Here is a 12,002-nt window from a genome sequence, read left to right on the forward strand (position 1 = left end):
TGAGTGCTGCGCCGTGTGCTACCCACCAATCAGAAGCTGTAATAGTCTTTAAAGAGAAACCCATTTATTTAAAGAAACATTACAAAACAACTCTCAAAAATGTCAAAAAAGGTGAAGAGAACATACGTGCCATTCTAGCAAATGCATAGAGGTCCATTCTGAAAAGAAATACTCTGAAGCCAACTTTGATTAGTGTCAACAGTCCCAAGACCAAATGGGTGGGGTGGGTGGGGTGGGGGGGGGCCCCTCAATCATTTCCAGTACAGGACGTCCACAATACAAACAGCTGAGGACAATGATATGAACAATGATTGGGGGCTTATTTTAAAACAAACTCTTTCATAAACGCTTGCACACTCAAGTCCTCACAGTTGTGCACATCATACTGGTTTGTCCTGTGGTTTATTGCCTTCCCTCCAATTAGCAGAGTGAGGCATTGGGGTCTGCACTGTCCCCTCCATCAGAGAGGCGGGGTTCGCCGTGTGAGTCTGAGCAGGACAGAGGAGTGCCCGAGTATCACCCGTGTCTTCCTTCTGGTCAGCTAACCAACGGTGACGAATCTGCTGCCTTTACTGCTCTGAGCTGTGGCAGCGCGTCGGTCTTTTAGGATGCGGAATCGCTCGTTCAGAGTCATTGACGTTTGCTGTCAGGAGAAAGGTCCGATGTTACAACACTCTACAGCTGGAATGAAAACTGTCCTACATCTGTGGATTAAATGACACTCAAGCACACTCTCACCGGTTTCCCAACACTGTTGATGTCAAACTGCAGAGGCACTCCTTTTGGTATCTTCTTCTCCACCGTCTCCATCTTCACGGGGGCAACACTGGCAGCAGGGGGATGGAGGGTCCAAGCTGTTGGGGGCCTAAGTACAAGACACAAAGACAGTCAGACAAAAGGAAGAACTACTTTCTGTCGACAGGAAGACATCTTCAGCAAGGGGAAAGACACAAACAAATAGGGTAAACTAGATACTACAGGAGAGTGGGTGACATTTAATGACTTTTAATAATGGCATTGACACATGTAGGAAGTGAAAAGAGGTGGAGCGGAGGAGAAATGCTCAGTGCATCATGGAAAGTCACCCAGAGGCACCTGATCCAGCCCTAAAGGCTTTACCATAAAGGCAAGCCTAACCAAAATCCAAATTGGGATCTGGTTCCAGAGCAGAGGTGATAGCTGAAGGCTCTGCCTCCTATTCTCTATTCAAGCCTGAAGGGAAGGATTTTAAACTCAGCCATGGATTAAACCGGGAGCCATTAGAGCGAAGCTATTCCCCATTAGTACTCTTGCTGCAGCGTTTTGGATCGTCTGAAGTTCTTCCACAGCAAGCGAAAACCCTCATTTCATTCACAGCGAGGTCTAAAATCAGTGTGTACTGCAGAGATCCTGCCGAGTACTTACTCAGGCTGTGTCCTGGCTGTGGGGTTGTCTATTGAAACAGTCAGGATTCCACTGCTGGCTGTCGATGTGCGCCACCTGTTGGACAAATGGAAAAGGTGCCTCATGTTACACAAACAGACACAGACCCCAAAAACGTACAACAATGGTGCCCTTTCCCTTCCAAATGATTCACATCCTCAGTGCGAGTTCCTCTTCCTCACATATGAACATACAACGCAAGTCGTTAGAAGTATACTCACTGGCGTGTTCTGACTGGAGGTGTGCGGGGATTTGGCTTCTGCACTTGGGCTTGTACCTGTTAAAACACATGAAGCACAAGCACAATGAGAAGAGTCCACATGGCCACGAAGACCAGCTTCACTGCTGGTTTGATTTAGACAACAAACACACTATGTAACCTCTCAGGTACCTTGAGTCCCCTGCGAAAAAGAAACGTGGCCTGTCGTGCTTCCCTCTGAGTCTGCTGGACAGGCGGCAGTGGTCTGCATTAACAGAGCACAAATAAAATTTTAAAATCTAGCTGTGTAAACTATGTAGGTGAATCAAAGCTGAATCACGTTGGTCTCTCCTCCTCTAGAGCTGAAATCAAACTTAACATAATGAGTGATAAAAAGCAAACATTCTCACCTTCGCCGCAGTTGAAAAGGCCTCCTGACTGATGGGGCGTTTGGGCCTCTCTGTTGATCTGGCTGCCTGTACAGCCGCCTCTGTACCTCTGGCTTCCTGTACTGGGCTTCAGTGCGCTGAAAGAAGGGCCTTGTTTTCTGTCTTGTTTTCTGGAAAGAGACGTGAACGGCATGAACTTTATAGTACAGCAGACTTACTCAAAGGAGGAATTATTTACAGCAAGACACTAGTTGTTAGTTAGCGATTCTGTGTACCATCAGGTGAAAAAAGTTCGCTAAAATATGGGACTGCTTTTTCACTTCAGAAGACGATACTATCCTGAAAATAGGTTTTTATTAAGGGAAAAAGCTATCCAAACCTTCCTGCCCTTGTGTGAAAAAGTAATGGACTTGTAGGGATCAAAATATCATGTGGAAGGTTTTAGTCTAAAAAACTAACACATTGTTTCATTAAGAACATCATACTAACAGTCAAACATGGTGGTGGTAGTGTGACGGTCTCGACTGCTTTGCTACTTTAGTGCATGGATGGCTTAATGTAACTGATGGAACCATGAATTCTGCTTTCAATTAGGTCAGGGGTGGGCAACTCCAGGCCTCAAATGCCGGTATCCTGCAGGTTTTAGATCTCACCCTGGGTCAACATACCCGAATCAAATGATTAGTTCATTACCAGGCCTCTGGACAACTTCAAGACATGTTGAGGAGGTAATTTAGCCATTTAAATCAGCTGTGTTAGATCAAGGCCATATCTAAAACCTGCAGGACACTGGCCCTCGAGGCCTGGAGTTTCCTACCCCTGACTTAGGTTCTGCAGCAGGACAGTGATCATAAAGATACCAGAACATTCCACCTCTGAATGGCTCGAAAAATCGTTCTCAGTGTACTGGCATCCTCAAATCTGGACTGAAATCAGACTGAGAAGTTTTGGCACGACCTTAAATGGGCTGTTCCAGCTCAAAGACCCTCCAACGTGGTTGAATTGAAAAAAAACTTAAAAACCTGCAAAGATCTACAGCGATGTGAAAGACTCATTACTAGTGATCACAAACATTTGATTATAGATTTTCCTCCCAGTGGTGGCACAACCAGTTATTAGGTTTAAGGGCCAATTACTTTTTCCACAAACGAGCCAGTTTTTTTTTTTTTTAACAAATAACAAATAATCATCATTTCCAAGCTGCATTTTCTATTCACTCAGGTTATCTCTGTCTAATATTAAAATCTGTTTGATTATCTAATTTAAGTGTAACAAACATGGGACAAAAAAAGAAATCAGGAAGGGTGCAAATACTTAGTCTGTGTATGTCAAATGAGGTGTATATTTGTTGAATTTCACTATGAAAGAGATCAGATTTGGATTTTTATTTTTTATTTTTAAATACACCAGCATTTTGGTGATTAATTGTGACTCAAAAAGAAAATTTCTTTGTCCATTTGATCTTACTATACACACTCTGTAAACTTTCTGTTTGACAGAAAGATTGTTAACCTAAACCTTCCATACTTTCATTATCGGGAACCAAATTATATCCTTGATCCATGTCTGCACTCCCAGAGCTCCAACGCAAAGTGTCTGGTCTCACACATGGGGACACTTTGTGAAAAGTAGGTAGTTTCCTTCAAATTTAGGTTTTTGCCCCACACTGGGGACCACACAGCATCCTGATTTCATGGATGTTGTGGCAGAAAGTAGTAGTTCTTAGCAGAACTTTAAAGCTACTTAGGATGACTTGCAAGCATGTGTGCATATTGTAAAGCGATGCTAACGCAGGAACTTCCCTGACTTTTGTATACCTTAAAACAGGCAAAATGATTTCTACCAATCGCTGCAGCGATTATGTGAAATAACTAAAATGAACTAAAACATTCCCGAACTTTCAAAGTGTGCTACCTCCTGAGCACGATATCCCCCTTGAGAAACACTGGAACAGCATCTAAACAGGTCAAACAACCACAGGGGACGCAGCTAACGAAGAAAGTTTGCAGTTCCTGGACAACACGCCAGAGATGCTGATGTCTGTTGCCAGGCGACAAGATGAGGAAAAATAGCTACCTCTGGTTGTGATGAAAGTGAGGCACATCACTTCTCTAAAGTGGACCTACTGGTACATTCAGCAAGCTAGACTGACTTTAGGAAAACATAATAAATGGAACCAAATTTTAAGAGATTTATATATTTTTGTCCAGTTTAGAAGTACTTTGAATATGATTTACAACTAATTCTAGCAGAACCTAAGTTGATGAAGTATTCCAACATTGCTTTATGAAGGTGTAGCGTCATTTTCCAACATGGCTCCATTAAAGCTGTCTGTGTTTAAGGTCTGGTTTCTCAGTGTTTTGCCCCCTAATAAGGCTTCAAAAGCTGGAGTGATTCCCACACTTTAATAAAACCACAACACGGTCTGTGCTTGCCAGTTAAGATGGCAGGGCAGTATTATGGACTATAGTTCATGTCTCCTTCAGTGCAGTCCTCCAGTACCTGGTTGAATGCTGATCTGTTGAGTGTGCCGGCTCGCTTCAGCAGAGCCGCTGGTCTCCTGGCTGCCAGTCCTGTGATGACCCCCTGACCCCGTCTCCGAGCCACTATCGGTGGGACCTTTCTGTTTCTCAATTTGGGACCTCCTCCTCGGGGAATGCCACCTCCTGGTAAGTATTGGAATAGCGACATTAGATAAACACACTTGTTTCAACTGGGGTGAAAAAGAGAAGCATACCTATGAAGCTAATAATAACTGAGAAAACGTAAGCGAACACACCTCTCTGGGCTGGTCCTGCAGTCCTCTGTGAAACTCCCTTTCCTTGGATTAAGCGGCCTTTCTTCTTCACTGGTCGGCGGCTCACATTGGCCTGTCTCCTTCTTAATTGTTGCTCTTTTTTGTTCAGCCGAATAATGTCATCTGTTAAAATCATCACACGAGCAGTGATCAACAACAGCGAGCCCTCTGACAAGTGCTGCCTATCTAGCCTAGCTAGCTACTGGCGACCTCCCAGTAGTTAGGTGCTAATATTATTAGCTTGTAGTCTATTTTAGTAACGTTGCTCATAGCTGTGTGAGGGCCTTACCCAAGGACATGTCGACTTTATCCGGAATAGGTGTCCTTTTCCCTCGGTCTGCTTTGAAATCCCCCATGTTCATACTTCAAACCACAGTGAACAACCCAAGTGGACACAGAAATATAGTTAGCAGCCGAGCTAGCTATCCGCTCCTTTCCTGTATACGCTAGAACAGACACGAACCGCCTCTGCCGCGCATGCCCCGTGAAGAGGTCACAGACATGCACTGTGGGAAGTGTATTTCAATTCAATGAAAACACAGCGTTACAAAACCCGAACCAGCGCGCTCATGTAAGTGGTTGTGTAAGGGAAAACGCCACGGGTTTCAGACGCCTGGCTGCTGCTGTCACGACGGCTACTCAGTCTGTTGTTTATTCGTTTAATTTCACGTTTTGTTGTCCACTCGAGCGGAGCCTGCATCATTTGAAGCTTCCCACCCTGTATGCTGCACTGTGTTTGGAGGAGGTATGTGTCAGTAGTAGGAATCGCTATAAACACGTTTAATTGAGCTTCCCCGTTGACTCAGTTCTTGTTGTTTGCATTGTCGCTTTGTTCATATGAAGTTTTCCAGTCTGTAACTGTTTTGCTCACGCCTGCAAAAACTCTGAATTTTGAGTTTCGCTGTTTCTATACGATTTCCTGCAGCACATCACCTTTCTCTGCACCAGGGCGCTTCTTAAAGCTTCTCCCTCACCACCACCAGAGGCCCAGCAGCCCCGCACTCTTCTTCCTGACCTGTTTCTTCAGCTGCCAGCTCACCATGTCAGGCACGAAACGCAAGGCATCTTCTGCAGCTGCTGGCGAGGAGCACCGTGCCAAGCAGCAGAAGCTGGCTCCCGTCAAGGAGGAGAAGAAGGAGAAAGTTGGGGGCTGGCTGCAGAGTCTTGTGCAGCAGCAGAGATCAGAGAAGAAAGACATGAAGTTCAACAAAAAGCGCCTGCGTTTTCTGTCTGATAATGAAAAGATAAAGCAGGGCTCAGAGGGTGTCCTCTACTGGATGTTAAGAGATCAGAGAGTACAAGGTAACCCATCAAAGCAGAGCCATCAGTGCAGCAATGGCGCAGCCTCTGTTTGGTTTGCATTTTCTCACTGTCTCTTCTCATGACGTATGTGCACATTCCTTTTGTGTGTTTAGATAACTGGGCACTGATCCATGCCCAGCGGCTTGCCGTGAAGGAGAACCTCCCTCTGCATGTCTGTTTCTGTTTGGTAGTGCCCAAATCAGAGCTGTCTACTCTGAGACATTACAGCTTCATGCTGAAGGGGCTGGAAGAAGTTGCAAAGGTACAAACTTCAAAATGAACATATAGTAAATATAATACTATTCCTTTAAAGTAAATACTGCACAGAGGGTGAGCTCTCTGAGTGCTTTTTGTTTTACATGTTTAATTTAAAATGCATTGCATTATAAACAGAGCTTAATAAAAGGGACGTTGTGATTGAAACTATGAGAAATATTTCATACATTAGTTGTGCAGTACTACACCCGACCAGAGGAATCACTCTTGTTTGAGTCTAGCTGTAGTTGCAGGTATTACGTGGTGGGACATCATCAGTGAACCTGAACTAACAGCCCAGCCTCACTCTTGCTCTTCTGTCCATATAACAGGAATGTGAACAGTTAAACATCCAGTTCCACTTGCTGCACGGCGCTCCGGGGAAAGTTCTCCCCGGCTTTGTGTCCAACCGCAGCTTTGGGGCCGTGGTGACTGACTTCTCTCCTATCAGAGAGCCGCTGCAGTGGTTGGAGGACGTCAAAAAGAAACTTCCCAAAGACATTCCCTTCATACAGGTATGAAAAAACCCCTCACTTTCTGAGATCCAATTTGCAGGAGGTGTGTGCTGATAGGATGCTCTGTATTCTGGTTATTGCCTGTCCCCAGGCTGTTTTCTCTCTTTATTTGTTCCCCTGATTCCAAAGTAATAGGTATGAAAACTGATGCCGCAGACCTCATTCTCATTTCATGCGTATTGACTTTGTTTTTCCTATCATTATTTCTTGAACACTCTATTCTCCTTTTATAGGTTGATGCCCACAATATTGTTCCCTGCTGGGTAGCTTCACCTAAACTCGAGTACTCCGCTCGGACGATCAGAGGAAAAATTACCAATCTGTTATCAGAGTTCCTCACTGATTTTCCCCTGGTAGACGCACACCCCCACACTGCTACGAGAACCGCCAAAGTAAGTGCTCGAGAAACAGTGAAGTGAATAAATGTTGAATGTACTGAGAATAAAAGAGGCGTATTTATAATTTATAGTGAGTTCAAAGACTCTTGGATCAGTTGAGAAACAATTACAATTTATCTTCTGGAGGTCATGAAATTATTCATTGCTTTTGGGTTGTTGTTCTAAAATCAATTGCGAGGCAAGTAAGCTGTCAGGGAGGCTCATCGACGGGGAGCCTGGAAGTCGAGCTGCTGCCAGAAAGCACATACTTTTACCCTTCAACTCTATCCTCACTTCCACACATTATTTATTGATGACTCAGTATAAACTGGATTTTTTTTTTTTTAACTGTCCAAAAGTTAAAACTCTCTTTTCCCCTTGTACTGGTTATTAAAGCTGCAGGGGTGCTTTTGCTCCAGGGTTGAGATTGATATGCTACACACGGTTTGACCCCCCCACACTTGATATTTTGAGCTGGATTTAAAAAAAAAAAAAAAAAAAACTTTCTCCTTTGCTTTTGAAGTTGTCAGATCTCTGTAGCACCACAGTGTATATTTTAACTCATCACTCTCAGCTGTGACCTCTACTGAGCCTTTCTCCTTTCTTGCTTCTTTACCTCACAGGGAGTAGACTGGGACAAAACCCTCGCCTCCCTGGATGTTGACAGAACTGTAAAAGAGCCAGAATGGGCCAAGCCGGGCACCAAACCAGGGATGGACATGCTGGAGTCCTTCATTGATGTACGACTTAAACTGTTTGGTAGCCAACGCAACGACCCGAACGCTCCCGCCCTGAGCCAGCTTTCCCCCTGGCTCCGCTTTGGTCAGTATTCTGTGAGAAGCTTTCTTAAGGACATGACTCTCTAATATTATTCATATGCTCTAGATAGTTTATTAGTCCTGCTAATTCTGCTTTTGTCCTGCACTTGTCCAGTTTCCTCAAAATGTCTTAAGGACACACTGCACAAGATATGACTAGTTTGAAACTAAAAGCTCTTTAGGAATCATGTTGCTGGTGCAAAGATACTATTTTTTTTATGCCTGTCAAACAATGTCAGTATTGGCATTTTTTTGTAGATTTAACAAAATAAATGGGAACAAATGTGTTTTCTGACAGGCTGCTAGTAGCAAAGTGCCTAAAGATACAATTTAAAGTTGGTTCCTTACTAAGTTGTCTGTTATGTGCAGACAAAACACTGGTTCATCCCTTGAGTTAGGAGGCTTTTTTATGCTTGGGTGAGTCACAGTCAGTGTTAAGTGGCATAACAAAGCAGGACTAGGGGTGGGTTTTGATTATCGATTTATCAATTAAAATCGATTCTAGCCTGCATAACGTGATATCAGTTCATTAAAATCCTGAATCAATTTTTAAATATAAATTTATTTTGCCCGAAACGCCAGAATCTCAGGTTAAACCTCACAAAATTTCAACAACCACCAAACAGCTAAAACAGTAAATGAGAGCAGGTACACGGATTCTGCACTAAGATGTAAACACAAAGCGCGGACCCGCCGACGGATCAGAATCAGTGAGCTGTCGCCTTTCTCACCCGACGGCACGGACACGGTCGGGGCTGAAAGCCGACAGCTCTCTGATTCTGATGTGTCGGCGGGTCCGCGCTTTGTGTTTCCGTCTGTTTTGCGCTAGATTCTGAAGCTGCAGGTTTTATCTCTCTCCAAACAATATTGACTGAACCAGCAGCAAAAGAAGATCCGAACTACACTCCGCATTTCGCTTCACATAAACATCGTCATGAATTCCTCTTAGTTTTCCTGTTTTGCTTCCACCACGATAAAATCACACTTCCTGCAGAGCTCGTTGTCTTTCTCAGTGCACTTCAAGAACAGTTTCGCGTCTAAAAATCTCTGTTTTCTGCATTATTTGCTTGCTTATTACGCACAAGTCTACCATTGTTTACAGCGCTGTCGGCCGCTGTATTTTTCCTTTTACTTACTTCCGACAAGAAAGCCTCATTTCTGCCGTTCGATAGGCTACTGGACAAATGTAAACTTTTTAAAATTATGCAAAATTGCACAACGCTTGGCTGCGTCTCTAATAAAACCTCTGTAACTTTGCTCTGCATCACTTCAGCAGCATCAGCTAATGTTCATGTGCTGATTAATGGTTTTCTTTCGATTTTGATCTACTGCAGAATCTTTTTAAGGTCATCTGCTATAAAATCCCAGGCCAGGAAAATCTCCTTCATGTTTTTCTGTGTTTTATCCTCAGTCACTTTGACACAAAGGCATCTGCTGTGATGCTTACACCTTTGATAAAGTCTCGCAACTGTCAGCTTTCTTTTTATAGACAAAAAAAATATGGAAATGTACTGATGCGTGATCAGAATTATAATATTTCTGACTGTCTGAGGCAAAATTTCCCCGATTCGAAACAAATCGAATCGAATCGATTCGGGACCTTGTGAATCGGAATCCAATCGATTCTAGAAATCAGTGACGATACCCAGCCCTACTCAGGACTAAAAATGAGTAAAAGAAAAGGAAAAGAAAAACTTTGAAAGAACTTCAGGAAACTTAGAGAACTTTTGCACAGGACCACCTTAAAAATAACAAGAAAATCTGGCTACTTGGAATCAAAATATGAATACATGAGAGGTGGCTTAAGACTTTTGTACAGTACATCTGGAGAAGAATTCTTAATAGCATCTTGGTGTTCTGTTCATTGTGTTCATCGCGCTGTAATCCTCTTCAAGAAAACCTTGACTGCCTTCTTTGTAGATCTCCTTGAGACTTTTGATAATGTGGGTGAGTTCAGAGTGTTGCTTTTATAGATGGTTTAAATTCCCCTAAATTATGTCCCTAAATGATAAAAGTGTCCTACACACTTCCCATGTGACCTCCCCCTTGAGTTCATTGCTTAAGACAGCAGTTATACTCACAACTTTTATTGGTCCGGTTATCTCGGACATCCAGAAGGCATTAGCACGCCTGTGTTTTGAATATTAATGCCTTTCCTTTACGGCTCCGCAGACACTGAACATCTTTACAAGTTCAAAGAGAGCAACCGTGGCACCACATCACAGAACAGTTTAGCTCTGAAAGATTCCCGCACATTCTCTGAACCAGGAAAGACATTTTAATTGCCTCTCCTCTCCATATCTGCCTTTTTGTCTTCCTGGTCCTTTTAGGCCAGATTTCGGCCCAGCGTGTGGCTTGGCAGGTCCAGCGCAACGGGAAGAATGCAAGTCAGTCCATACCGGCCTTCATCGAAGAGCTGGTGGTGCGTCGAGAGCTGACTGACAACTTCTGTTTCTACAACAAGAAATACGACAGCGTGGAGGGTCAGTGGAGATCTCATTAAAATCGCATCCTGTCGACTGCTGTGACGTTAGTCGGATGAATTGCAAGCTAATTTAGTGGATTGAATGGAAGTTATTCAGCTTCATAAGTTGTTTTGTTTATATATATTTGTGTCTGCGTCTCATAGGTGCGTATGAATGGGCTCAGAAGACCTTAAAAGATCATGCCAAAGACGAGAGGCCGTATCTCTACACGCGTGAGCAGCTGGAGAAAGCAAAGACTCATGACAAGCTGTGGAACGCAGCTCAGGTACAACATTCAGTCTAAAATGAAATGTTTGAACACATTCGGTCATGTTGTGCTTTTTCTTATCCTGCATCACTCCCATTAGTACCAGATGGTTACAGAGGGGAAGATGCATGGTTTCTTGAGGATGTACTGGGCCAAAAAGATCCTGGAGTGGACTTCTTCCCCAGAGGAGGCGCTCTCCATCGCTCTGTACCTAAACGATCGCTACGAGCTGGATGGTCAAGACCCTAACGGCTTTGTCGGTAAGAACAGATTTATTTTGACTTATTTGATCAAATACGCATTTGTTTTCTCCCACACTCTCACACACACTGCTGCGTTTTGGTCTCGTAGGTTGTATGTGGTCTATTTGCGGCATCCACGATCAGGGCTGGGCGGAGAGAGCCGTATTCGGGAAGATCCGCTACATGAACTACAAAGGCTGCCTTCGGAAGTTTAACGTGGCTCAGTTTGAGAGAAAGTACTGTCCTAAAAGCCTTTGAAGCACGATGTGTTTGGAAGGATGTGTTAAAAGCGCTCCACAGCGTGCATCTCCTACAACTTGGCCTCAGGGACATTAATTTTTTTGTTACAACCTTTCTTTTTTTTCTTCTGTTCTTCACAGCTTGTTTTGTTCAAAACATTCGCTCTATTCTTGCTGGCGTCAACACTTTTACTAAATATTCAGACGTGTTCATGCATAATAAAACTGTAGGCTGTTTGTGGCATTTTAAAGTGAGCTTTTAGAGAAAGCACTTTGGGCTTTGCTAATATAGAAGCACCATAAAAACAATCACATTACTACTGTCGTTCGGTTTTTATTACAAGTTTGAAGTCATTTCCTGTCCACTTGTATCATTTCCAACTCTCTCACTGTCATTTCTTTAAACTTGAAATAAAGCGTGTTTCTTTAACAGACTGAACTACTCTTTACTCAAAAGCATACTCCCACCCACAGTGACTGAGACATAATTTAATTTGAATTCAACTCTTTCACCATTTAGCCAAGGTTTTAAGTATTGCTGCCTACAGCTATGTTTGATGAGAGGCTTTCCCCATAATCTAATCAAACCGGCGCATATGTGTTTTTTTTTTTTTTGTAAACACATCTAGCATAAACTGTCAGCAAACAGATGGAAAAATAATACTCTAGACTAGAGAACCTCACATGATCCAAAGTGAATCTGAATGAAAAGTG

The 12,002-nt window shown here is 43.3% G+C and overlaps 2 protein-coding genes across 3 annotated transcripts; one reads left to right on the forward strand and one right to left on the reverse strand.

The window, feature by feature from the left end:
• Positions 1-42: 42 nt before the first annotated feature.
• On the reverse strand, positions 43-5,303 carry LOC100705982 (UAP56-interacting factor). Its single transcript, XM_003438049.5, has 9 exons — positions 5,097-5,303; positions 4,790-4,930; positions 4,513-4,676; positions 2,032-2,180; positions 1,814-1,886; positions 1,644-1,699; positions 1,405-1,479; positions 739-865; positions 43-643 (listed from the first exon to the last, which is right to left on the reverse strand). The coding sequence occupies exons 1-9, from the start codon at positions 5,167-5,169 to the stop codon at positions 542-544; spliced, it is 960 nt and encodes a 319-aa protein (XP_003438097.2). The 5' UTR covers positions 5,170-5,303; the 3' UTR covers positions 43-541.
• Positions 5,304-5,342: 39 nt separating this feature from the next.
• On the forward strand, positions 5,343-11,722 carry cpdp (CPD photolyase). 2 transcript variants are annotated; one of them, XM_003438048.5, is made up of 10 exons: positions 5,343-5,552; positions 5,756-6,109; positions 6,223-6,371; positions 6,697-6,879; positions 7,113-7,271; positions 7,880-8,078; positions 10,405-10,557; positions 10,704-10,825; positions 10,908-11,067; positions 11,159-11,307. In XM_003438048.5, exons 2-10 carry the CDS (start codon positions 5,848-5,850, stop codon positions 11,305-11,307), a joined length of 1,536 nt encoding a protein of 511 aa, XP_003438096.1. In that variant the 5' UTR covers positions 5,343-5,552; positions 5,756-5,847. The 2 variants fall into 2 exon arrangements, with proteins under 2 accessions (XP_003438096.1, XP_005476033.1); XM_005475976.4 differs by having other exon boundaries at positions 5,344-5,552; positions 5,733-6,109; positions 11,159-11,722.
• Positions 11,723-12,002: the final 280 nt, after the last annotated feature.

The sequence above is a fragment of the Oreochromis niloticus genome, linkage group LG18 (assembly GCF_001858045.2).
Source record: "Oreochromis niloticus isolate F11D_XX linkage group LG18, O_niloticus_UMD_NMBU, whole genome shotgun sequence".
Lineage (NCBI taxonomy): Eukaryota > Metazoa > Chordata > Actinopteri > Cichliformes > Cichlidae > Oreochromis > Oreochromis niloticus.

What these genes read in the sequence shown, in the direction of transcription:
- LOC100705982 (XM_003438049.5), bottom strand. Translation starts at nt 5,169, where the DNA reads ATGAACATGGGGGATTTCAAAGCAGACCGAGGGAAAAGGACACCTATT. An exon ending in CCTTTTCAACTGCGGCGAAG is followed by an intron (nt 1,887 to 2,031) that starts GTGAGAATGTTT and finishes CTGTTAATGCAG; the next exon opens with ACCACTGCCGCCTGTCCAGC. An exon ending in TCAACAGTGTTGGGAAACCG is followed by an intron (nt 644 to 738) that starts GTGAGAGTGTGC and finishes TTCTCCTGACAG; the next exon opens with CAAACGTCAATGACTCTGAA.
- cpdp (XM_005475976.4), top strand. Translation starts at nt 5,530, where the DNA reads ATGCTGCACTGTGTTTGGAGGAG. An exon ending in AGCTGTGGAACGCAGCTCAG is followed by an intron (nt 10,826 to 10,907) that starts GTACAACATTCA and finishes CACTCCCATTAG; the next exon opens with TACCAGATGGTTACAGAGGG. An exon ending in AGACCCTAACGGCTTTGTCG is followed by an intron (nt 11,068 to 11,158) that starts GTAAGAACAGAT and finishes TTGGTCTCGTAG; the next exon opens with GTTGTATGTGGTCTATTTGC.